Here is a 27,279-nt window from a genome sequence, read left to right on the forward strand (position 1 = left end):
AATGATGAGCTACAAAAAAAAAAGCATTACTTCATCTAAACGTGGCAGCCATATGCCTGCAACAATTGTTTTTAAATTAAAAAAACAGGTGAACCATGAAGAGTAATCGGAACATTTAATTTTATTCCATTTCATAGGAAAACGTTATTTTTTTAAAAAACAACCTTATTCACGACAAGAATAATTAGTGTCATATTTCATTCGATAGCAGTATACATATCGGCTACCATTATTACGTTTTACAGATAACACAGTTCGCAACATTTAACAAAGATTGCTACTATACCCTTTTTGGCAGAAGGCCATAAAAGTAACATCGCGTCTTTGACCTCAAGGGTGATGGGACATCTTTGCCAATCTTAACTGCCTCATAATATAATTTACAAACAGGAACTGCTGCATGAGGCGCGGGGTAATTTCTTATATAATTGACAAATGAGGCCCCCACCCTCTCAAATTTACTACGCATATTATGGATAGTCACTGCCAACATTTCCATAGAATTGACATTTCCAAAAGTGGACCTCTATAACCTCAGTGAGGGCGTTGTGTGGCACCTCCCAACACATGCGAGTGAGCCCCTGACAGCCAGGATCATGTGCAAGTCATTTTACCCATTGCTGTCGTAAAGGTCTCCTGACGAAGAGAGTCCTCTGGATCATTTAAAAAACAGGGCATAGTGTCTGCTAAAACTGCAAATTTATGATGGCCTTTATTCATTATTATAGCGGCTTCCCAGCCTGGGTACCCGCTAATGATCACGCCACACAAGATGCTTAGTATTTCAAGTCTTTATTCTGCTGCGTATAACTGCAAACTCATTATTCTAAAACAAGCTTTCATGGCATTGCGCTCTGAACCCTACATAACAGCTCTACGGATTCAGTTAGGAACCAAAAGGATTCAGTCATAAAATAGCGCAAGACACTACAGTTGTTACCTTCGATGTAGGGTTAGAAGAGATTGCACCCACACTAAGCTCTAACGTCTAGGCGAAAAAGGGGGGGCGGGGTTGGGGAGTGAGGAAGCAGTCAAGCCAGTTTAATTCCCCTAGTTAAGTGGATACCCACAGCACATACATTTATTTTATTTTTTTGTCGATTTCCATACGTAGTTCCAAATGATATAGGTTTTCCTGTTTTGGCCAACGTATGTTTTGTTGAGAAGGCGGATCAGAAATAGAATTTCAACTTGGTCAATTGCCGTCTTAGGACAGGAGTATTAGGCCATGCTCAACTATATGTAATAAACTGACGGCAAAGCAAAACTGTCTCAGGTTAGTCTTTCCCTAATGAATCCCCAGTGATATTAGAGTAGGCTAGAAATGATTAAGATGTGGGACTAATATTTTGGTAGATATTATAAAGTAATTGATTAGCAGCGTTGCAGAGGCCTGTAGGAGCCTCGATCCACCAGATCTTTATCTGCTTTTAAGAGTAAAGTCAGACCACACTCAATCATTGTTTTCGTCACCCGTTTCGTGTGTAGAAAATACTTCAACGCTTTTGTCTTGCCATGGCATCAATCAGGAGGTCCTGATGAGAATTCTAGAAAGTATCTGAAGCCAGGAGACCACTAATGGGGTAGGCTTTGTATTGCCGCTCTGATTCCGGAGCCGTCTAAAGGAGTCTCTAGTTGGGCTCTGGAATCTTCATCGTGATACAATAAGGGAAACATCCAGTCCTTGGAAAGTGTGTAGGGATTTGTAATATTAGTGAAATGCTTTGCAAATGTTTACTGTTGTGTTTCAGGGGAGGCCCCTATCATCATAATATAATTAAGCAACTGTATCTTTTGGAATTTGTAAGCCAATAATCGGACGACCATGTCACCTTGCTCACAATACTATTGTTTAGTAGAGAACATTTTGAATGCTGCCTCGCCTGACAGTAAGTGTTCAAGCTCATTTCTAGACTTTCTGAAGGTCCTATATGTCTTTTGGAGGCAGCCATTTTTATGTTATCACTCAAGTTTATGAATTAAGGTCTCCAAATCATGTTTCTTTTGTTCTCTGTGTCGTAATTGTGTCTCAGTCAGAGTAATAAGAGCCCACCTCTGCATCCCTCACTAAATGCATGCATAGTTTCCAGGTCCACTGTTTTTTTTAAGGGGCTACAGGCGGCATCTTTAGGAACAAATTAAAGAGGGACAGCTCGCATGAGACTTACCCTGCTGGCCATTGCCAAATAATCAGAGCACCCTCCTCCGAGAAGGTGAAAAGCATAAGAGGTATTGACATAAGCAAGGTTCTGAACTTGTGTTGTGAGCAGGAGGTGTGCACCAAGCGAGCCCTCATGGACTAACAGTGGACAACTGTTTCGATCATTAATTTAGCACATAGAGCGGCGGTGGCAGAGTACCCTGTTTTGTGAATCCACACTGGTGAGTAATTAGTTCCACATTTGAATTATGGAATGTGTATTAACATGGAGCTATTGCAATCAAAACAAAATAGTTATGATGTGTTTTAATTTGTTTTTCTGGCTTAGACTAAACTAGGTCTCAGTTAGGCCTCAGCTCCATCTTTGAAAATATGGCTGTCATTTCATGTTTATTGTATGTTTCTGTTTCTCACTCGGCCCCATACACAGCTGAAAGCGCACCGTTTAATTTAGGGTGGCATATTGTTTTCGAATAAATCACAGTGGAAGTTTTTTGCTACTTTCCAAGGCTCTTCCTGCTAACACACTGTATTGCAGTCACTCATAATTGTTATCTTTTTTTTATGTAACATGTTCATTCTGACACCTCTGGATGACAATCGGTCAGTGGCGGAGAATCAATGTTTATGTAGTGGGGTAGTGCTAAGATGGGAGGTTTATGTGACGTAAATGTAAAACTTTTATACACTGTTCCAGCTCTTAGTGGTAACACCCGGATTGCATTTTGTGTGTGTTTATGTGTATGGCCCGTGTGATACATGCATGTTGTTTGTCTGTGATCCAAAGTAATGGAGTCTGTGGGATCCATTTTGGATACTCCAGGCCTCAAATTCGCACAAGATAGAGGTTGATATTGTTTTCCCAGAGAGTGGGCGTGTATTGCTGATATTCCTGGATGAAAGAGAACTAAATACTGAAGTGAGGGGGGTGAAGACAGGGCTACTCTAGAAACTGCACTGACCTTTTGCTAGGAAGGAGTTGCTAAATGAACTTCTTTATTACTGCCATTTAATCAACACAAAACAGTCTGGCCAACTACAACATATCTAAAGAAAATTCATTCAAGGAAAGTGGAGCTGGGTGATTAAAATAATGCTTGCCCAACTTCCACAACTGATTGGGCGGAAATTGATACTAACTAAGATTATTAATACGACTGTTAATAATAGGAATGCTGTATCACTATGCCCTTTGGTTAAATTAGATGCCTTTTCCTTGATGCACCTAATTGTATTTTGCACATTTTAACATAGCTCACAGGAAATAATTGCTTCCCTCTCAACACATAAATTGAGGTCGGTTCTTTGAGACTAATGGGATTTGTTTTTAGTAAATTATTGGAATTGAATCTCAAAGACTGCAACCTGGACAAGCAACCCCACAATACTCCAAAACTTGTTTATGACTATAAACTAATTTCACCATGAACAATAACAATCCACCCCTTCATCAATGTCTCAACAGAGGGAAAAAGGAAACAGAAGGCAAGTGAAGAGACACTGGGGAAATACCAATCAAAATGTGGTCTCTGCCGGATCTAAACAGGCAGCAACCGTGACAGTCAAGACCTACCTTCACAACTGGGAGGGTGAGAGCAGGAGTATAAGACCTACAGGAGAGGTGATCTGAGACAAACAAACTACACAGCTCCAGACACCTTATTTTTGATGGCTATTCAATCCAACCGCACATTCCTCAGCTTTAGAATATTCCTCAGGTGTCAGAAAGGTCCCATGCAGCATATAAACCCCACTGCGTCAATGCCAGTTTCTTGCTTGACTCTTTCCGCACTGTCGGACACGGAGCACAACACAATTAGAGGTACCGGTGTGCAGATCTTTAATTTCGGACCATTTAAGATAGTAAAAGGAGACCACTCCAAAGAGTTGGGAGTTAGGAAGGCAGTGAGAAATCTGCTGTTACACAGAGTATCCACTAAAAAGAGTGTTACTGATGGTAAGTAACTTGTTCTCTGATGGTTATTTCTAACCAGAGACTCCCCCCCCCTTTAGAACAGATCCCAAGGCGGAAATTCCACACAATGGAGGTTCTGTGGAGTGGGCTCAGATCGAAAAGACTTGCAGGAATGAATGAGCAAAATGCCCTTCCCATCGGACCCTTTAAAAAAAAAATGTAATTATATTTATTGGTTTTGAATACATTCCATCAGCGTCAATAATGCACTTTATAGACAGCCAATTGAGCAAGAACAATGCACAGTTCCAAATAAGCATTATACATCTGTAACAGTACATTGCCTGGCAGCCCAGGCTTAGTTTGTCACAACTGCATTAAGAGCAAAAATAAACAGTTGAACCAATGAACTAAACTCTACCCAGTATGGTGTAGGCACCAATCATTGATCTCCACATACTCTGCGGTCTATAATGTTCCTGAGAGCAAGGGGCCAGAACTTGGGCGGCACAGGTACAGCGGTGGGCATCAGCGGTCTACCCGGCAACATCTCCAGTGGCCAACTGGTGCAATAGTTCCTTCAAGCATACCCCCAAGTCAGTCCCCAGGTTGTAGGCGTTGCTGCCGCTAGCACTAAACAGGGTAAGAGGCCACACGTTTTGGGTGGGGTTCATGCTACTGGTCCAGTTCTAAAAATAACTAGTGCCCACCTCACCATACAAGTCAGCCAACGGTCGTCTGCCTATCCCCCTGTAATCTTCAGCACGTAGCGCCTCCCATTCAGCAGTTGCCCAAGTTTGCACGTCAGCCCACCATCTACTATGAAGTGGGCCAAAGGAGGAGTTCCATTGACGAACTATGTACCTGCACACTACCCCAAAGGCCAAGTCCAGCAACCGATTTCACGTCGCACCTGGTTCGCAAGGCAGTAGTGCTTCGTGAACATATGCACGGACACCCACATCCCAGCCTGACAGATGTCACGGACAGGCACTTCACTTGCCAACGCAGTGGTGGTAGGACGAAGTGGCTCTAGGACCTTCAGGAGCTGCACTTTGGCCAATCTTAATGCAGAGAACTATCCACCTCAACTGAGTTCTTTTCTGCAGTAACTTCCCTTTCTTCGACCCAAAGAACACCACAAAAATCTGATTGTCCACCTGATGTTCCTTGGTACAATCAATATAAAAGCTCAAACCTTTTTAGGGTTCAACTGATGGAGCCTCGCCTTCTTTTTTGAGGGCTGAGGTGGGGCAAAGAATGCTGGGAGAGTGATGGAATGCCCAACATGGAACTAAGGCACAACTTTTAGCAAGAAGGCAGTCATAGTCCTAAGAACCAGTTTCTCTGGAAAAAAGTTATGTTAGGGCAGTTGTACCAATAGAGCCCGAGTTGCTCACTTGACAAGCTGAAGTGACCGCAAAGAGGAAGATAGTTTTTAAGGTCAGAATATATGCATCAGCTCGAAAGGAGTACGCTTGAGAAATTTCAGCACCAAGTTAAGGTCCCACTGTGGCATCACAATGGTTTGGGAGGAAACGTGTGTCAAACCTGAATCAAAACAGGTGATTTAACGAAGGGCGGTCTGGCAAAAGTAAAAAGGCCATGTGGCTGACAACCTTTAATAATGCCCAGTGCAAGGTCTTGCTGGGCCAACCACAAGACAGCCAATAGCATCCAACAGTTTACCTTGCAAGAGGTCTGTCTTACGGACTCCATACCAGGCTACAGATTTGTTCGAGCCCCTCGTGTTAATGAACAAGTTACTTACCTTCGGTAACGATGTATCTGTAAGAAACATTAGTTAGTTAGATTCCTCACCTTAGAATATCCCCAGGCGTCAGACTGGATCCGGAAGATTTTTCGTCAGCAATACCCCTTGCGCGTCGCTAGGCGTCGTCTGCGGCTCAGCGTCCGTCGTCGGCGTCGTGCGCCGGGATGACGTCGTCGGAGCACTTAGACGCCGCCCTCGCGCGCTGACGTCAGTTCTTGTACATAGCCTTCCGCGCCAGGAACGCAGAGCCATGCAAGATACCGACACTGGTGCCAAATAATACTAGGGCCCTGAAAAGGATAACCTTAACCCTAGATGTCAGTTCGCAGAACGGGGAGGATGGGTGGGTCGGTGAGGAATCTAACTAACTAATGTTTCTTACAGATACATCGTTAACGAAGGTAAGTAACTTGTTCATCTGAAAGAAACACGTTAGTTAGATTCCTCACCTTAGAATAGATACCCAAGCAATACCATCCCCGGTGGTGGGTCTGCGAACCAAGATCACACCAGAAAGTCCTGGAGGACAGAACGGCCAAAGAAGCCATCCCTCCGGACTTGGCTGTCAAGGCAATAATGCCTGGCAAACGTGTGTAGCGAAGCCCACGTTGCCGCCTGACAGATGTCCTGCAAAGGGACACCCCGTCCCAAAGCAGTAGTAGCCGCTGTGGCCCGAGTAGAATGGGCGCGCAGCCCAACAGGAGGGTCCTTTTTTGCCAAGGAGTAACAAATTTTGATGCACAAAACGACCCACCGAGAGATGGTCCGTTTGTGCACAGCTTTCCCCTTCTTAGCACCCACGTATCCAACGAAAAGTTGGTTGTCCACCCGGAACTGCTTAGTGCGGTCCAAATAAAAGGAGAGCGCATGTTTTGGATCCAGACGGTGGAGCCTCTCTTCCTCTTTGGAAGGATGCGGAGGCGGAAAGAAGGTGGGCAAGGTGACAGACTGCCCAAGATGAAATGGAGTCACCACTTTCGGAAGAAAGGAGGGACGAGGCCGAAGGACAACCTTGTCCGGATAAACAGACAGAAAAGGAGGCTTTGAAGATAAAGCTTGGAGCTCACTCACCCGTCTAGCCGAGGTGATGGCTACCAGAAAAGCAGTCTTAAGAGTCAGAAGACGAAGAGGACAATTATGAAGTGGCTCGAAGGGAGCGCACATCAGGAATGTCAAGACAAGATTCAAGTCCCACTGAGGCATTACAAAAGGGACAGGAGGGAACGTGTGAGTAATGCCTTTTAGAAAGCGTGTAACTACAGGGGACTTGAAAAGAGAAGGCTGATCAGGAAGCCGTAAGAAGGCAGAGATGGCAGCAAGATAACCTTTCAGGGTGCCCAGGGCAGAGCCCTGCCGGGCCAAAGAAAGAAGAAAGAGGAGAACCTCAGAAAGAGGGGCAGAAAGGGGATCCACAGCCTTTGCAGTGCACCATGCCACAAATTTGTTCCACCGGCAGGCGTATACCGTCTTTGTGGAGGGACGCCTGGCTGCCAGAATGATATCACAGACTTCAGGAGGCAAGTCAAATGGCATCAACTGCCGCCGCTCAATCTCAACGCATGGAGGTGGAGGCTGGACAGGTTCGGGTGGAGGACCGTCCCCTGCTGCTGCGACAGAAGATCCTCCCGAAGGGGCAGACGTATCGGAGGATCGGTCAACATACTGAGTAGCTCGGGATACCAGTACCTTCGTGCCCAATCCGGAGCCACCAAGATGACTTGGGCCCGGTCGTGCCTGATCTTCTTCAGCACTCTGGGCAGAAGTGGTATAGGCGGAAAGGCGTACAGCAGACCGCAACTCCACTCGTGACGAAAAGCGTCGCCGAGCGAGTGCCGCCTTGGAAATTCCAACGCGCAGAACTGCTGACATTGCGCGTTCTCTTCGGTGGCGAATAGATCTAACCAAGGCTCTCCCCACTGCTGAAAGAGACCTTGCGCCACTTCGGAGTTCAGACGCCATTCGTGATCCATCATGCACCGTCGGCTGAGTTCGTCTGCTCTGGCGTTCAGAGAGCCCGCCAGATGTTGAACCACTAGGGTGACGCCCTGGTGTTCCAGCCACGTCCAGAGGCGTAGAGCCTCCTGACAAAGGGTCCACGACCCCACCCCGCCCTGTTTGTTGCAATACCACATGGCGGTGGTGTTGTCCGTGAACACCTGCACGACACTGCCCCTGACAGAGGGAAGGAAGGCTTTCAGTGCAAGCCGGATCGCTCTCAACTCCAACAGGTTGATGTGGAGACGAGACTCCGCCGGAGACCAGAGGCCTCTGATCTCCGCCTCTCCCATATGGCCACCCCATCCCAGGAGGGACGCATCCGTCACTACGACATGCTCCGGTTGGGGAAGGGAGAGGCTTCTGCCCAAGACCCAATCGCGGTCCGTGAGCCACCACTGCAACTGCTGTGCAGTGCCCTCCGAGATCAAGACATGGTCGGACAGGTTTCCGTGATGCTGGGCCCACTGAAACTTCAGGTCCCACTGCAGAGCCCGCATGCGCCGCCTGGCGTGATGCACTAGTAGGATGCAGGAGGCCATCAGCCCCAGAAGCCGCAACACTAGCCTGACCGAAACCCAGGATAGAGGCCGAAAGATGGGAATCAGGGCCTGTATATCCCGGACCCGCTGTTCCGGAGGATAGACCCGGAACTGCGCCGAATCGAGAACCGCTCTGATGAAAAGGAGCTTCTGAGAGGGACTCAGGTGTGACTTCGGCATGTTGATGGAAAACCCCAGCAAATGCAGGAGATCCGCCGTAGTCTGGAGGTGGGAGACGACTGCCTGGGGCGAGCCCGCCTTCAACAACCAGTCGTCGAGATAGGAGAAGACTGGAACCCCTGATCTGCGCAGATGAGCTGCGACCACCGCCATCACTTTCGTGAACACCCGAGGGGCACTGGTGAGGCCGAAGGGGAGCACGGTAAACTGAAAGTGCTCTTGGCCCACCGTGAACCGCAGGTAACGCCGGTGGGCCGGCAGGACGGGGATGTGGAAATATGCGTCCTGCAAGTCCAACGCTACCATCCAGTCTCCAGGGTCTAGGGTAGCTAGAACCTGAGCCAAAGTTAACATCTTGAACCTTTCCTTCCGGAGGAAGGCATTGACGTTCCGGAGGTCCAAGATAGGGCGCAGGCCCCCTTTGCCCTTCTTGGGAACCAGAAAGTAGTGGGAATAACAACCACGACCCACTTCTGGACTCGGAACGCGCTCGACGGCCCCCTTGGCTAAGAGGGCCGAAACTTCCTCGTGGAGAAGATTCAAATGATCCCCCGAGATACGGTGGTGCTGCGGTGGCATGGCTGGAGGGGTCGTCTCGAAGGGGAGGGAGTAGCCCCTTCGGACGATTTGCAGCACCCACCTGTCCGATGTGATGGACCGCCAGTGGAGCAGGTGATGGCGAACTCTGCCGCCCACTGGCGTGGAATGGGCCTGAAAGCTCGGACTAGGAAGGCTTTGAGGCGGATGCTGCCGGGGTGGATGTGGGCTGACCTCGTCGTCCTCCAGAACCGCCTCGGCGGAAACCACGTCCGCGCGCAGGTTGGTTCTGCGGCTGGTGGCTAGGCGCACGTGAGGAGGCACCCCTTCCTTGGCCACGAAAGGGGCGAAAAGCGGAAGATTGCGACCGCGGGGCCGAGAGGCCCAAGGACTTGGCCGTAGCCCGGGAGTCCTTAAAGCGGTTCAGCGCACTGTCCGCTTTCTCGCCAAACAGAGAGTGCTCTGGACATCGCCCGAAAATGACGTGGACCGCAGCCAGGCGTGACGTCTAAGCGCCACTGTGGTAGAAATGGCCCTACCCAGCGAGTCCGTGGTGTCAAGCCCACAACGTATAGCATGTCGCGCGGCATCCCTCCCATCGGCCAGAGCCTGGGTAAGTCGTGTCCGAACCTCCTCCGGACACAGGGGCAGCGCGTCCTCCACCGCATCCCACAGAGAGTGGGAATAATGGTCCAAGAGACAAGCGGTGTTCAAAGACCGCAGGCCCAAACTAAGGGAAGAGAACAGCTTCTTGCCAAACTGTTCTAGTCTCTTGGAATCCCGGTCCGGCGGGGCGGTCGGGAAAGAGGATTGGGAGGTGGAGGCCTGGATAACCAGGCTCTCAGGGGTAGGGTGTTGGGACAGGAAACTGGGGTCGCCCGGAGCAGGGCGGTGGCGCCTGGCGACGTTCCGGTCCACAGGAGGAACTGTGGAGGGCTTGGACCAGGTGCCCTGTAGAACGTCAATGAGGGCCTCATTGAATTGCAGCAGAGGCTCAGTGGAGCTTGCTGCAGACTGAAGCACCTCAGTAAGGACTATAGGCCTCACATCACGGCAGGCAGCTCGAGCCCAAGGGCTGCGGCCGCCTTGCGCAGCACCACAGAGAAAGCAGCGCCCTCCTCCGAAGCCACAGTCGGAGGAGAGACAAATCCAGTGTCTGGAGAGGTATCCAGGCCACTGGCCTCCCCCAGTTCATCTGCCCAGTCCTGGGACAGTTGAGCCTGAACGGCCATAGGATCCTCAGATCCCTCCCAGTTGTCCCCATCATCCGACTCCTGGTATAGAGGAGAAAGTAACGTAGCCGGGCGGTAGACATAATGCGTCTCTAGCGGCGTCGATCTCGGCGTCCATCGGCGCTGGACCGGCGCCGGGCCCAGAGTGGGACTGAACCGGGGCTCGACGTCGAGCGGAGTCGACGTCGGCGTCGGGGGTGGTACCGGTGTCGACGCCGGCGGAGGAGGCGTGACGAGGTCGAAAGGCGTCGACGGGGACTCGAGAACGGGTCCCTCGGGCGCTTGCGGCGTCGAGGCCGGAGCCGTCAACGGCGCCGGGGCCGGAGCCACCGGCAGGCAAGGCAGCCCAGTCGGGTCCGCGGGGCCCGAAGGCGCACCAGCGGGCGCCGACGGCGGAGCCAGGTTCCTCATGGCCGAGAAGAAGGCACTGACTTCCGCCGGCGTCGCGTTAGTCCCAGGGACCGGAGGGTATGGGGACGGGCGCGGCGCCTGCGGCTCCGCCGGAGCCGCGGGGGTGGAACCACCCTGACCCTCGGCCTAGTCGAGCGACCGGCGAGGGGAGTCCGAAGAGCGATGTCGCCTCTTGGACTTCTTGGAATGCTTCGACTTACCCGAAGACTTGGATCCCGACGACCGATGGTGACGTCGGCTGCGGCTCCGCGACCGATCCTTGGACCTCTTCCTGGACCTGGATCGAGAGGCGCGCGGAGCCGAGTGGCGAATCTCGAGAAGCTTACGGGACCGCTCCCGTCTAGCCTTCGAGGTCAGGGCTTTACAGTCCGAGCACGACTCCGCGTCGTGGTCGAGGCCCAAGCAGTACAGACACCGGCGGTGATGGTCCGTAACCGACATCAATCGGTTACAGTCCGTACAGGCTTCAAACCCAGGCATCCTACCGGCACCGGTGTTGATTGACAGGATCAAAAAGGATCAAAAAGTTAGTCAAAAATTGACTAAAGGGGTAGCTCTCCCGGATCTGCGCTTACTGGCGCGGAAAAAAGAAGAACTGACGTCAGCGCGCGAGGGCGGCGTCTAAGTACTCCGACGACGTCATCCCGGCACACGACGCCGATGACGGACGCGGAGCCGCAGACGACGCCTAGCGACGCGCAAGGGGTATTGCTGACGAAAAATCTTCCGGATCCAGTCTGACGCCTGGGGATATTCTAAGGTGAGGAATCTAACTAACGTGTTTCTTTCAGATGCACTCAGTAGAAGGACACCTGGCACCATGGATGACATTCACTACCTTAGGTGAAAGATTGAATGCAGTCAACTGCTTCCTCAATCTCCACGCATCGAGGTGTAGATTGTAGTTTTAGGTGCAGAACGTTGCCCTGCTGCTGAAACAGGAGATTCTTCCAAAGTAGTAGCCTGAGGGGAGGACAGTTGGTCATACCCAGACGTTCCAGGTACCACACTTTCCTGGCCCATTATGGAACCACAAGGTTTGAATTGGGCCGGTCATTCCTGGACTTCTTCAGAAGTTGAGGGAGAGGCGAAAAAGTTTACAGGAGTCCAGTGTTCCACTACAGCCAGAATGTGTCTTCCAGAGAGAATTTTTGCAGGACCTTGAAAGTGCAAAAGTCCTGACAATTTGTGTTCTGAATTGTAACAAACAGATCTAGTAAGGGTTTCCCTCACTGATGAAAGATGCAGCGGTATGCAAACGTCATCTGCAATCCATCGGGTGCGATCAGCTGAGCTCCTCTGCCCTGCCTTTCAGGGCTCCCAACAGGTGGTTTATGATAAGGGGGATGCCCATTAGCTTCAGCAAACTCCAAAGGAGCAGTGCCTCTTGGCACAGGATGAAGGATCACAATCGGCCCGGCTAGTAGCAGTACCACACTGTGGGAGTGTTGTCGGTGACAACTTGTTCCAACTTCCCTTCGATGTACGACAGGAAGGCCTTCAGAGGGGGACAAATGGCCCGCAAAAATAGATTGATATGGAGCGGACTACACGTCACAGAGCACCAGTCCTCCAATCTCCACCTCCCCCAGATGACCTCCTCAACCAAGCAGTGATGCATCCATCACCACCATCAGCTCCAGGTAGGGAAGGCAAAGGGGTCTGCCGTTGGTCCAACTGCGGTCAAGCAGCCACCACTGCAGACCGCGTGCAGTCTCCTCCGAAACCTGGATATCATCCAACAGCTTTCTTTGGTGCTGGGCCCACTTTGTCTTCAGATTCCGCTGTAGAGCTTGCATATGCTGTCTGGCATAGTTAACAAGTAGAACGAAGGAGGCTAACAGGCCTAGAAGCCTCATACCAGCTATGACAGATATTCAGGGTCGAGGCTGAAACATCAGGATCATAGCCCTAATGCCCTGAGCTTTTTGTGACGGAGGAAATGTCCTGAATGGCACCATGACCAAGACACCTTCTATAAAGGGAAGCCTCAGCAAAGGAGTCTGATGCGACTTCAGCTTGTTGATCAAGAACCCAACAATGTCAAGAGCTTCGCTGTCTTCTGAAGGTGGTCTTGGACTGACTGTGGCGAGCCTGCCTTCAACAGCCAGTCAGCGAGAAAGGGGAAAACTGGTGGCCCCAATCTCTGAAGATTGACAGTGACCAAAATCATCACTTTCGTGAACAATGAAGGGGCACTGGTGAGGCCGAAGAAGAGCATGGAAAATTGAAAATGGTCTTGGCCTACACCTTGGACTGCAGGTAACGCTTGTTGGACAGCGGCAAGGATGTCTGAAAATGCATGTCCTGTAGATACAATGCCACTATGCCATTGTCTGGATCCTGGCAGACAGAATCTGGGCTAATACAAACATTTTAAATTTGTCTTTCCTTAGGAAGTCATTCAGCTGGCAAAGATCTAGGATAAGCCAAAGTCCTCCATCCTTCTTTGGCATGAGGAAATCATGAGTGTAACAGCCCATCCTGACTTCTAAGTCTAGAACCCTGTTGATGGCTCCATTGGAAAGCAGAGCTGGCATTTCTTGCAGGAGCATGGATAGGTATCGTTAGAAAGCCTCTCTGATATGGGAGGAAGGTTTGACAGGGTGGAAAGAAATGGGAGGGCATAGCCATGTTGAACGAACAAGGAGGACCCATTTATCAGAAATGATGGATCAGCACCTTGGAAGAAAGTAGAGGATCCTTTCTCCCAGATTGGATGTGCGCCGCTAAGGGTAAAATAACATGGTTTGGAGGCTGTTGCATTGGGAAGGGAACTGGGAGGACCAATGCCTTTGGTAACCTGCAAGTTGCCTGCCAGATCCATAAATGCGGCCACAAAAGGGCTGGGATGACAGCAGTGAGGTCGGAGAGACTGAAGCTGTCTCCATGCAAACTCCGCCGCCTACTAGAGTAACGTCGAGAAGGATGAAACTGGTGAGGAAGTTGTCCGGTAGGAGCAGAAAGTCCCAAGAAGAGTAGCATGGCCAGACTCTTCTTCATGCTGTAAGGCAGAATCAGCTTTCTCGCCGAATAGGTAAGAGTTATCGAAAAGCATATCCATAAGGTATGCCTGTACATCCCTGAAAAACCTGTGGTTCGCATCCACACATTGTGATGAGACACAACACTAGTGCTGACTGCCCACCAGAGGCAATTAGTAGTATCCAGGACAGTACGGTTCACATATTTGACCCCCATCTTGGCCATCCGGAATTGTTAGAGCCAAAGGGGCTATCTATTCTTCCAGGAGTGCTGACAAGATCTTGCTGGCCATGTCCCAGAGTGTGTGCATATAGCAGCCTAATAGGCAAACCGCATTAAACGACCTCAAGGCTAGGGTAGCCAAAGAAAATATTATATTGGTTTCCTAAATAACTCAATCCTCTTTGACTCCCTGTCCAGGGTGGGGGGTCAAAGGAAACGAATTCGGGTTCACGTCACTGTTGGAAGCCTGTACCAACAGATTCACAAAGGTAGGATACTGCGTAAAGAAATAAGGATCGCCAAGTGCCAGTCTGTGATGTCTGGCCACCTGACAATTCCCTGGTGACCACAAGCAAGGCTTAGACCAAGTGACCATCAAAGTGTCGTGGAGGGCCTCACTGAATGTCAGTAAGGGGTCAAAGAATGCAGGCTATGTTTGCAAAACTTCTGTAAGGAAATGTATCTAACGTCAATAGAAGAAATTAGTAGGTCCCGGACCTCAGCAGCATGTTCAATTGCCACAGCAAATGAAGCACTTTAGTCCGTAGATGGCCCAAAAAGCTAAATAAACCCTGCATCAAGGGAAGTATCAAGCCCACTGGCATCCTGTAGGTCCATATGAAGATGGTCATCATCATAGTGAGGGGGTGAATTGTTCCCCTCCTCACTAATATCATCCCCAAGAGATGACAAGCTCTGGTCAGAGTCAGGGCCAAAAAGATAATGGAGCCTCTGACAAAGGCTCCACAGTACTGAAGTACAGAATCCGAATCCAGTTGTATGGGAACCATGTGCTCTGTAGTGGATTCAGAAAGCGCAGAATGAGACCTTGGTTGGGGTCTAGATGAAGTCGGTTTGGGGTCAGGCAATAAGTCAGCACCGGATCCTCCTCTAGGGCCGGCAGCGTCTGTATCAGCGTTGATGAAAGAGGGAGTGCTGTAGGTCTTGGAGCTAGAATAGAAGTTGGCTCCAGAGTGAGTGCAGAACCAGACAGGTTCCAGGGGCTCAGACAGCATAGAAGATGGATCCGCTTTCGGTAATGTAAGACTGGAGGAGCCTGCAGCTCCTTTGGGTCTGATGGCATGCCTTGACCGGCTGTGTAGTCGCTATTGACCAGGGAAACTCAGGATTGGCTCCTCAACTAGAGATCAGGGGCAAGCTCGAGTGACACCTTGATACCCTAGTGCCTTGTTTTTCAGCAGAGAGTAGGAAGATGAGGTCGAGTCCTGCCTAGTTTCTTATGTTTCCTTTTTGACTTTGATTCACCAGATGACTTCAACCGTGACAGAGACCTCTTGCAGGAAAGACCTCAGGAATGGGAGTGGGTGTGCTACCACGACTTGGAGCGCGACTTATATGAGGACCGTGGTTCTTCCTGTATTTGGCAACATACAGCTTTGCTTCATGGTCCGGGATCATCTTCTAGTGCATGTGGGAGCACACATCACACGACTTGGAATCGTGCCCTGAGCCCAAACACCAAAGGTACACCTTGAACAGGTCTGTTACCAACATCTGTTTTCTGCAGTTGCGACACAGTTTGAAACCTGTAGTTTTAGGCGGGGACATTGTCACTTGCATGCTAGTTTTCGTTTAAGAGTCAAAAAGACAGATGAAAGAGGGGTCAGAGCTCAAGATCCACATTTGAAGTAATGGAAAGAAGGAACTGACGTCGATGTGCAGGGGTGGCACTTATATGCCTCTCTATCACTTCTGTGGTGGAACAAAGCCAAAGCAGGGCTGTTGGAAGCACTATTAAGAAAAACTTCCAGATCCAGTTAGGCACCTGAGGAATATTCTATAGGCGAGGAACCTGCGGACAGAAATATCCATCATAAATGGATGAGCTGGAGTGGCAGAGAGTACAAGAAGTCTAGTAAAACCTGAAAAGACTGCTCGGATAGATAGAAGAGAAGTCTGAGGGATAGCAGCATTGCCAATATTGCAGACGAGGAGAGATGGCCATCTGCCTCTAATTTGTGAAAAGACTTCTCAAGTTAACAGGTTGGCTATCCTGGAATGTTGAGGTGTAAAAAGCCAAACCCCTACATAGTCTTTTAATCTGTCAGGGCGCAAGAAAAGTATTAAAAACAGTAATGAAACATGTATTTATTGTTTCAAAAGGAAACATCCAGGAATAGCAATGGGAGGAGATTTCCCTCATACCACGAGATAGGAATGCAACACGTTATGACAAATCGGCTTACAAATTTTTAACATAAACGTAGAGCTGTAAACCTTAACTTTCTAGAGGTTTGTGAAGATGAGGAAGGTGCGTTTTCTATTAAAAATTGTTCAGAGCCTTAGTGAAAAAACATCCTCAAAGGTATTAGTAAGTGATACAGATTAAAACTACAGAATTCCACTTGCAAAGAGTATACAGGCCCGAAAATAATGGCAATAACTGCAGGTGAGGAGGCACAAGACTGGATGTCAACAGCAGCCAGGAGGCGTAGTACAATTAGCAGGGGACTGTCCTATTCTGTTCTTCCCTGGCACATACCAGGCAACAAGAAACTAGGAATAAAGCACCAGAGGTACTGAAAAGAAAGTTTGTGGCTCATATGGTACAGCCCCAAAGTGCTACTCCTCATATATTACAGCCACTGAAGGGAAAAAGTAAGTGTTTGTACTGCGTAAGTTATCACAAACCTGTACCTTATTCACATGATTTCAGAAGTGTAAGATATCTTAAGGAAAATGGAGCAAAAGGGACCAGGAACACTCACAGGAGGCTAAAGGGTCATAGTCTGAATAGGAAAAAACATACTGGGATCTCCTATACGAAATGCCCCCACCATCAATTTGCTTATATATGTCTCCAACTTTGAGAGTCTCATGGAAAGCAACATTTGCAATTAACACCCCATCTACAGCTTTTGAACAGTGGACTTACCAGTTCTGGTAGGGAAGCTGTTACATCTATGAGTCTTTCTAGAGGTGCATTACACTTATTCAGACACACTGCTACTTAGATGGAAGGAGTGACGTTGATTACATGACAACAATCATCCAATATATTATGTATCAAAACAAATCTTCAATAAAGTCAAGCTGATACAAGTAATCAATGTCTTCTGGTTTATGAGAAGGACAGCTAAGAAATCAGTCCTATTGATATAGTAGTTGAATGCCCTTTTTACATTCAGTGAATACAGCACTCATCGCATCTTAAACATTGACAATCTAGGAACACCCAAAAGGACAGTGTGGTGGAGCTGAAGTAGACACCTATCTCTGACATGAACTTTGTATGCGTCAGTATCAATACCTTAGTAGGGTAAAATTTGGGCTGTGGAAGTATTAAATATGGAACAAATCATGGAATTACGTAAACCTTCACCAATCTGGCGTCACCACATTGTCCACATAATCCAGTTCAGAAGACCTACCGGGGAAATTCACCTTCCCAATCTTTAGAGATCTTGTTACCTCCCCCACCCCCACCAGCAATGCTGATTCCCAGGCAGCCATTTGCTGCTGCTCCCAGTCATGAAAAGGTCTATTTTCCGGATACACCACTGGCATCTTTCCACTGGATTCTGTCCCCATGCAACAAATGAGACCTGCTCAGCCAGGCTGGGCCAACGTTTTATAGTCTCATCCTAAAAAAGTTCTCATGGGTAGTGCCACAGGTCTGCTATCACCCTCTTCTAGGGTGCCGCCATGACCCAAAGCTCTGTTGATTCTTGGGAACTGGTACTGATAGTCAAATGGAAGAGTGAAGGAGGGCTGTTTTTAGAACTCTTGTGTCAGCCTTTACGGAGCAGAATGCCTCATCAACTTCACTGCCGAAACCTGCTTTGTCATTGAAGGGCATATCTAGCATCCTGCCTGCTTTTCCAGGAAGGAACCAGAGGAAGACCTGCACAAACCACGTGTGACGCAATCCCATGTTCACCATGTCAAGGGACATCTCAATTGCATGCTTGGAGGTCAAACAGCCCCCGCCAACTTCTTCATCTACGAATGAGCTGTTTTTCCATGATATTTATCCTCCTAAAATAGAAGCTAAATAATTGTGCAAAGAACAGTGTATAACCCTTTAGTTTATCCACATATATTTTGGATGTCCTTGTGTCTTTTTAAAATCATTTAATGAGCTCCTATTGTGGCAATGATTGGTGACGTTACAAATTAAGAAAAGATTGTAGTTGGTAATTACACAAAGAGAGTTTTAACATTTCATATTTTTTAATAATGCTGTCTCTTTTTTATAATGATATGGAACTCTAAAAACAATGTTTTTCTTAATTTTCATACAATAAACTTGAAGACTTTGTTTTAAAGAAAACATTTGTGATTAACAGGAGGCACAAATTAGGAAACGTTGCCCCTAAATCCTACAGCTCAGCGGTTGACTCAGATGTATTTTGACAATATCCCAAAATAAATATTACTAACCTCAGCTTGGCAAAGGGCATGTAGACCTTGCAAAACCAACACTGCGGGTGTGGCTTGGTCAGGCTTTGTGCATTCATTCAGTACTTGAGAAATAGCTGCCAACATATCTGCTCCATGCTGATATGACCTATGAAGACAAAGAAAAAACACATCTGTACACGGATTCAACCATAACTGCAGAGCACGGCATGCTCCAACTCCTGTGTTCTTTCTTAAGTTAATGTCTTCAGATGTATAGGAAGTTGCTAGACCAGACAGCCTTGAGTGGTAGTCCCCCAAACGTTTTACCTTCATTCCTCCTGTTTTGCTGAATTAATTTTTGTTGGCTTTAGGACTCTGTGCACTTTACCACTACTAACCAGTGCTAAAGAGCATTTGCGCTCTCCCTAAAACATGGTACAATTGGCCTACATCTAATTGGTACATTTAATTTACGTGTAAGACCCAAGTAAATCGTACTACATGTACCCGGGGCCTGTAAATTAAATGCTACTAGTGGGTCTGCAGCATTAATTGTGCCACCCACTAAAGTAGCCTTTTGAAACATGTCAGGCCTGCCACTGCAGCCTGTAGTGCAGTATTAAACGGCCATTTCGACCTGGCAAAATAAACCTTTAGCCAGGCCTAAAGTTTCCTATTTAAGTTTGAGATCTTTTTATTTGTCTTAAAAGAGACATGCAGTACATCAACAGCCCACCTACATCCATCGGCAGGGTGGTGATCTATTCAACTATAAAGCTTGGACACTGCAGTAGAGTAGGTTCAGGTGATCTATTCAACTATAAAGCTTGGGCATTGCAGTAAAGTAGGTTCTATGAAACCAACGGTAAAATAGAAGACATTAAAATGACATATAAGGGAAAGGTAGGTCAGAGTACTATACCATTCAGAGCAGAGGTTGGCTGGAGAGGAGGGAAATGGCTGATGCAGTGATGATAACTATGAGGGAGGGTCATTTAAGGAGGTCAGTCAGAGGATTGTAAATAAAGCGGACAAGACAACTCACAAAAGATGTTTTGCACTGCAGTCAGCTGACGAAGAGTCACAAGCAAACTGGACTACATATAGGAGATTTCTAGATCTTTAACCTGGTTTTCTAATTGGAGCCGCTTCCCACGCCTGCCACTATTCTAAAGTGTGGCCACAGCAATAAAGTGGCCAAGTGTACCAACCTGTAAGGTTTTCCACAGAGTCGAAACAGAGGTACCTGGTGTATCGTTAAGCTGTAAGAATGAGGCAATAGCTGTCAAGATGTCTATGAGTATGTGGTCGTATGTGAGAAGCTTCACATTGAGTCACCAGATATGGGGGCTGGCGGGCCATTGTGGTGGGGGTATTAAGCGCTACTGGAGAATGGTCAGAAAGGGCTGCATCTCCAATATCCACTGACGACACACCCTGTGTAATACATGGAGAGGTTAGAAAAAAGTTGATGCATGTGTACGTTTGGTGGGCAGTGGAGAAAAAAGTGCATTCTGTATTTGTTGGGTGAGTATGCCTCCATACATCCGTGAGACCCACATCCATCAGCCACTGTCTAGCAGCCGGGGTGATGTCTTCAACTTGACCCATCCTAGGTGTGGACCTATCCCTCCGCACATCCATTACTATCTTAAAGTCTTCACCCACAATATCCTCACCCAGTGTAGTTAGCACTCAGCTCAGGACGTCCTTAATAAATGCTTCTTGATGGTCATTGGGAGCATAAATAGTTACAAGAGTGAATCCATGCCCTCCTCAGGTCTATACGCAAAGCCAAAAACCTGTCAGGTAAATCGGTATAAACCTGTGTCACCCGTCCCGGAAAGTGTGTTGCCAGAACCTGTGTCACCCGTCCCGGAAAGTGTGTTGCCAGGAGAGCTGCAACCCCCGCCTTCTTAACCATCCCAGAGGAAAAATACTGGTGGTCAATCCGTCTCCAGTCCACCCAAAGCAGGTGGGTCTCCTGCAAAAAACAGACGATACACTTGGCATCTCTAAGGAAGGAGAGAAGTGCTAGGCATTTTACTGGGACACTGAGGCCTCTAACATTAAGGCGAAGTATAAATATCATCATTTGTGCATGTGTGGTCAGGCAATGTGGGACTTGATTGAGACGAAGTTAGTCCAGCCTGAACTACAAAAGACAGTGATAGGTATGCAAAAAGAGTAGGGCTAGAGACAGAATAACAAGGAGGAGAAGTACAGAGCAACAGATTATGAATGTTCCCTGCCTGGGAACAACAATAACTGGTATATGAGGGTCCATGTCGCTGGCAAATACACACTTCAGTCGACCACACTATGTAGCGGTGGAGCTCTGCCGTCAAGAACTATAGTCAATGAACGGGGGTAAGTCCCATTCCAGGAGTGAAGCATCTATCACTACTGTGAGATCTGGTTGGGGAAGGGACAGGGGTCTGCTCCTGACTGAATCGCGGTTTGTTAGACACCACTGCGGACCATGTTGGAGAGGTTCCCATGATGTTGTGCCCATGGAAAGTCCCACTGCAGAGCCCGCATATGCCACTAGGCATGTGTTACAAACAGGATGCAGGAGGCCATGAGTCTCAACAGCATCAGGATCTGCTTGTCTGCAATCCAGGATAGAGGCTGAAATATCGGTATCATAGCCGAACTATCCTGGACTAGCCAGTGGAGAGGATAATACCGAAACTGCACTCTGTCCAAAAAAGCCCTGATGAAAGGGAGCATCTGAGAGGGAGTCTGGTGTGACTTTGGCAGGTTGATAGTGAACCCCAACGAGCACAGGAGGTTTGCCGTAGTCTGGTGGTGGGAGATGACAGTCTGGGGCGAGCCCGCTTTTAAAAAGCCAGCAGTCGAGATAGGGGAAGATCAAAACCGCTAATCTCCGCAGATGAGCTGCAACCACGCCTCTACTTTTGTAAACATCCCTGGGGCATTGGTAAGGCACAGTGAACTGAACGTGCTTGTGACCCACAGTGAACTGCAGATAACTTCGGTAGGCAGGCAGGACGAGAATATGGAAAGCGTCCTGCAAGTCCAACGCTGCCAGGGCAGACAAGACCTGAGGTAGCAAGAGAATCTTGAATTTCTCCTTTTTGAGGAAGAAGTTGAAGGCTCGAAGGGCTAGAATAGGACGAAGGCCCTTGCCCTATCTGGGGGACCAGAAAGTAGCAGAAATAGCAACCACAGCCTATTTTCTATGGCTTCCTTGGCCAAGAAATCCATGACTTCTTTGCAAGGCAAGGACAAATGACCAGCCATCAGCCGTGAGATAATCGCATGGAGGAAGTCTTGAAGGGGAGGGAGTAACCCCTTCTGATAATCTGCAAGAGCCATCTGTCCGATGTTATGGACTGCCAGTGGGGCAGGTGATGGCAGATCCTGTCACCAACTGGATGGCCATGATCGTAAAGGGTCAGATTAGGAGGTCTTGGAGACTGTAGCGGCCAGGGGGAGGTGAAAGGGCATGTAGGACCAGACTGCTGGATACCTAACCCACGAGGTCTGTGGGTACCACGCACTCTTACAAGCAAAGGCATGAGCTGTTCGGTGGCTGGTAGGTTATTGGTGCAGTTGGAAGCCCCTTCCATAGCTACGAAATGCAGTCTGGGGGTGACGTGGGCAGTCAAAAGGCCAAAGGACTTGGCCATAGTCTGGGAGTCCTTAAAGCGCTCAAACACCGAGTCTGCCTTGTCTCCAAAGGGATGGGTGCCATCAAAGGGCATGTTCATAAGGGAAGCTTGGACGTCCCCCAAAAAGCCAGTTGTCCTCAACCAGGCGCGGCACCTCAGGGCACCGTTGATGAAACCAATCTACCCAGTGAGTTGGTCGTGTCCAATTCACAACAAACTATGAACTTTGCTGAGTCTCTTCTGTCGGCAACAGTTTCAGAGAGTACAGCCCAGGCCTCCTCCGAGGACCGGGGCAGCACTTATGCAGCCAGGTCCCACAGAGTGTAGGAGTAACTAGTCAAAAAGTAGCAGCTTTTCAGGAAGCTTCGTGGAGAGTCGTCAAATGGAGCCAAAGTTATGAGCAACACAAAAAACGTTTTCCTATGAAAAAAGTAATTCTAACTATAACTACCTAGTGGTGACAGCCACTAGGTAATATATATATATTACCTTCTTGCAATAGCCAGGAGGTAGTTATAGTTAGGACCAAAGTTTCCATAGGAAAAGGGTTTTTTGTTTTGCATATTACTTTGGCGTCGCTTGACGAATCTTCCTGAAATTTTATAAATTTCCCCAGGGCTTTCAATTTAAATAATGCGGGTCCGCGTGGACCCCTCTGCCCCCTGCCACTTCCCAAGAGCTTTAACCAAAAAAAGTGTGGCGGGGCTCACCCTGCAGCCCTGGAGATCACTTTCTCGCCGGAGCTAAATCAAACAATGGAGGGGGTCATACAGCCCCCTCCTGGAGCCAATAAGGGCACTGGGGACCGCCAAACCCAGGGCCAGCACCTGCAATGTCCTGAGTGCCCATCCCTAGGGACATTGCAGTTTGCTATTGAACCAATAGCAAATTCTGCTATGCTTCATGGAAGCCAGAGCATGTAAAATGTTCTCGCTTGCACGAAGTGGAGCAGAATTACATTTGGACAGAGGGAGCTGCATGTTTAGCAGCTCCCTCTGTTCAAAAGCAATGCCAGCTCCCCCAAGACGTGGGGAGCCAGTAGGGACAGCGGGGGCTTTCAGGATCCCTGCGCAGTCCCCAATAGATGAGTGGGTGCCTTGGGTGGGACCAGGGCACCCACAATAGAGGGTTGGCCCCAGGAAATGGGGTCACCGGGGCTGAATTTGACCCAGGAGGGGTGTTGCGTGGCCCCCCCTACCATGTTTAAAAAACAAAGGTCAGGCCCTGGGCCCAAAATAGGGCCACACGGCCCCTCTTCCTTCATTAAACAAAAGAAAAAGCCGGGCCCCGTGGGATGGGGTCCCAGAGGCCAAAATCGGCATGGGAAGGGGGGCCCCTTCCCTTATAATTTGAGGGAAAAAAAGCTACCAGTACGACACTGGAGGCCCTCTCCTGTTACCCCCAATTACTACCTCACAGTGGGATTTCTAAGAGGTGTTCGTAGGCCACGCCTCCTTCCTAAACCACTCTGCCAACGCGCCTCCAGGGGCACTACTGGTTGGAGGATGAAGATCACTTTACTCCTGAAGGTCCTTGGGGGCCAAGAAGCCTTCCTGGTTGCTCCTGTACGGACTACACAGCGGGACTCCTGAGAGCTGGTTGGAGCCCCCCCTCCTTTCTCAACCACTCTGCAAACACAACTACTACTTAAAAAAACATAGAAAAATTCACTGAAAAAAACAAAGGATACAGAGACGTTTTAGTTAGGAATTAGCATTTAAAAAACCTTAGAAATTCACACAAAAAACAAAGGTTACAGGGAAGTTATAGTTAGGCTCAGGATTCACTTGTACGAAACCAGTGAAACTCAGCCGTTATAGTTAGTGAGCTATCTATAACTCGCACCCCCGCAATACACGCACTGCTATATATATATATATATATATATATATATTCACTTAAAAAACCATAGGTTTCACACATGTTATAGTTAGCTGGACATTTCCCTCGTAAAAAACCAATGAAATGCTCCCGTTATAGTTAGTGCAGGCAACTATAACTCACGCGACCGCAATCCTCTGCTGATGACGTCAGATATTACATCACTGTATTTAGACACCTATTTACCCATGTCTTCTTCCATTAATCTTTAGCTATACATATATTACAAATATTTATTTTTCAGAAAGACACATATGTAATCAGTGATGTAATATCTCCTATGGTTTTTTAAGTGAATTTGCAAGGTTTTTTAAATGCTAATTCCTAACTATAACGTGTGTGAAACCTATGGTTTTTTAAGTGAATTTGTACGTTTTTTTAAATGCTAAGTTATGTATTTATTAATATTTTTTTTTTCAGGTTTTTCACCGTGCGCACACGGTGTGAGGCTATAGATATGTATGTACTTTTAACTGCAATTTTCTCAGAAACTAATGAACAGATTGACTCCAGATATGCAAAAGGCACATCCCTGACCCGAGGACTACCTCTTTGCCAAATTTAAAGTAATTCTGTTCAGCCGTTTGGGCTGTACCTTGGACTAAAGGTCCCTATGGAAAATTGCATGGGAAAAACGCGTTTTGGGACCCCCCTTTTTTCTCAGCCCCCGCTTGACGAATCCCCCCGAGACTTTCAGGGTAGGAGCGGAGCGCCCCACCTATTTTGAACATTTCGCGAGGATTCATCAATCGGCGCCAAAGTTATTCCAAATAGAATGTTGCGGATTTCCTATGGAAACACGGTCCTAACTATAACTATCTACTGGCGACCGCCAGTAGAATATATATATATATATATATATATATATATATATATATATATATATATATATATATATATGTATATATATATGTATATATGTATATATATATATATATGTATATATATATATATATATATATATATATATATATATATATATATTCATCCACAAGCGGCGCAGTAAAAGCCACAGAAGGACTCACTCATGGGTCAGTTCCTCATAAATCCTTTATTGTGCGGACCCCCCCCGCACCGACAGACGCATTTCGGCGTACAACGCCTTTCTCAATGTCGGTGTTCTCAAGTCAGGAAATGGCTTAAGTACAAACCCATTGGTGCATGTGATACAATAAAAAATAGACATAGAAACAGTATTGACGGCCCAAACTTGTGGCAACCATCTTAGAACATGCAAAAATCATATTAATCCGTGATAATAGTGAAAAACTAAAATGATAGCTTTTTTAAGGGGATAAAAATGCACATTCGTCATGTAATTCAATTGAGATAAAATATACCACTATTCAGAACTGTTCATTGAAATTGCATTTTTAGGGAAAATCTCACAATCCCCTCATAAGTGCGCCCTGTATGGCTAAATTCATTACAATATACAATTAATCTTAGTTGAGCTGATGTTGAGCTGAAAAATTCATTAGTCCCACACCATCTATGAACAATTAGATACATCTTAGCTTAAGCAAGCAAAGCATATCATTGAATCATGTGTATGTGTTGTCAAATGGCAATTTGCTGGCTTATGTTGAGTCACTCATGAAAATTCCTACATATCTTACATCTGTATGTACAGTAGGTGGGAATTTTTTTTTTAGAAAAAGAAATCTAGGGCAGTAGTGGAGAGAAACTACAGAAGACGGTATTTCTTAAAGTGTTGTTAAAAAATGTGCAGCAGAAGGTAATCCTAGTCCAAGTGGACCCACATTTCTTCATCCCCATTTAGACCATTAGGGGTCATGGTCTGAAGTTTGATAATATACTTTTATTCCAGGATCCTCAATTTCTTAATTCTATCTCCGCCCCTTTCATTCTTTTGTACTTGATCTAAACAAAAGAAACTGAGTAGATCTCTATTACTCCTGTGGGCTTCCTCAAAATGGCGGGCAATAGGATAGTTGACATCTTTATGACTAATCGCTCGCATGTGCTCGAGAATTCGCTTTTTGGCGGGATGCATCGTGCTGCCAATATACCATTTACTGCAAGGACAAGTCAAGCAATAGACGGTATACTGCGAATTACAGTTCAATAGCAGGTTTATTTTCCAAAGGCTATTGGGATCATCATTTTTGATCCTGTAGCTGGAATTTTTTTTGCTATATTTGCACGCCTTGCAACGCATACAAGGAAAGAAGCCTGTAACTGTGTCTTTTCTGGGAAAGGAGGATTGGAAATGGCTATGCACAAGATGGTCGCCCACAGATTTCCTTCTTCTCTAAGTAATCATAGGTCTGGGTGAGAGGTTTCCACGCAATATCTGATCAGTTTGGAGAATTCCCCAATTCCTCTTGAAGATCTGCATGCTCTGAGCAGATCTGCTGTTAAACTGTGTGATCATTCTCACCGGTTCTGTAGTATTACCCACTGGGTCTCTCCTCTTTTTGATTTTAGTCATCAATAGTTGTGTCCTGGGTATCTTATTAACTTTTGCTTCTACTGTTCGAAGGCCATTGGTGGAATATCCCCTGGAACAGCGTTCATGAGCACCTGCCTTTGCCAGATGAAATTCAGCATCTACCGTACAATTGCGTTTAATACGTAATAACTCTCCGTACGGTATATTAGAAATGAGGCTCTTGGGGTTGTGACTTTCCGCGTGGAGAGTAGAATTGCCTGAAGTGGGTTTTCTATACAGTCTGGTTAGGAGTTTATTGTTCGCAGTATATACCTCCAGATCTAAATAGAAAACTGTCTCACTGCTAATGGTAGCAGTGAAAAATAGATTTAACTCGTTGTCATTCAGCGATTTGACATACTCCTCAGCCGAGGAGCGGTCGCCTTGCCAAATGACAAACAGGTCGTCTATATATCTTGCCCACAGTATAATACTGTCGACCCGTTGTTCGTTCCTTCCTGCCCAGGCCACGTGCTTCTCCCACCAGCCAACGAAAAGATTTGCATAGCTAGGGGCGAAGCACGTGCCCATCGCAGTACCCCGCTGTTCTCTATACAACTGTCCTGCGAAGATAAAGATGTTATTTTCTAAGCAGAATCATGTCATGTCCAGAAGCATTTGATTGTGTTGCTGGAATTTAAGTGGCCTTTTACCTAAAAACCACTTAATTGCACGCAGGCCCTGAGTGTGATGAATACACGTGTATAGACTTGTGACGTCTAAAGTAATTAGCATCATATCATTCTCCATTGCTATCCCATCTATTAGTCTCAAAAAGTCTTGTGAATCCTGTACATAAGAGGCAAGGTCTCTCACCAATGGTGCTAAAAAAAATCAATGTAGATCGAACAGTTTTCTAAGAGACTTTGCATAGATGCCACAATTGGTCTTCCTGGGGGATTCACAAGGTCCTTGTGGACTTTCGGTAAGTGATAAAATGTAGGCAGAACGGGATTCTCGCAGTTAAGGAAGACGTATTCTTCGTG

The 27,279-nt window shown here is 47.3% G+C and overlaps 1 protein-coding gene across 2 annotated transcripts in view; it reads right to left on the reverse strand.

Annotated features, from left to right (window-relative positions):
- The window catches only part of FOCAD (focadhesin), a 1,730,079-nt gene that overhangs the window by 1,266,677 nt on the left and 436,123 nt on the right, over positions 1-27,279 (reverse strand). For both annotated transcript variants that reach the window (XM_085634390.1, XM_085634400.1), the window contains exon 17: positions 18,359-18,485. In XM_085634390.1, the coding sequence (XP_085490516.1) occupies positions 18,359-18,485 (127 nt within the window). The remainder of the gene's footprint in view (positions 1-18,358; positions 18,486-27,279) is intronic.

The sequence above is a fragment of the Triturus cristatus genome, chromosome 2_1, assembly GCF_964204655.1.
Source record: "Triturus cristatus chromosome 2_1, aTriCri1.1, whole genome shotgun sequence".
In the NCBI taxonomy this organism is placed as follows: domain Eukaryota; kingdom Metazoa; phylum Chordata; class Amphibia; order Caudata; family Salamandridae; genus Triturus; species Triturus cristatus.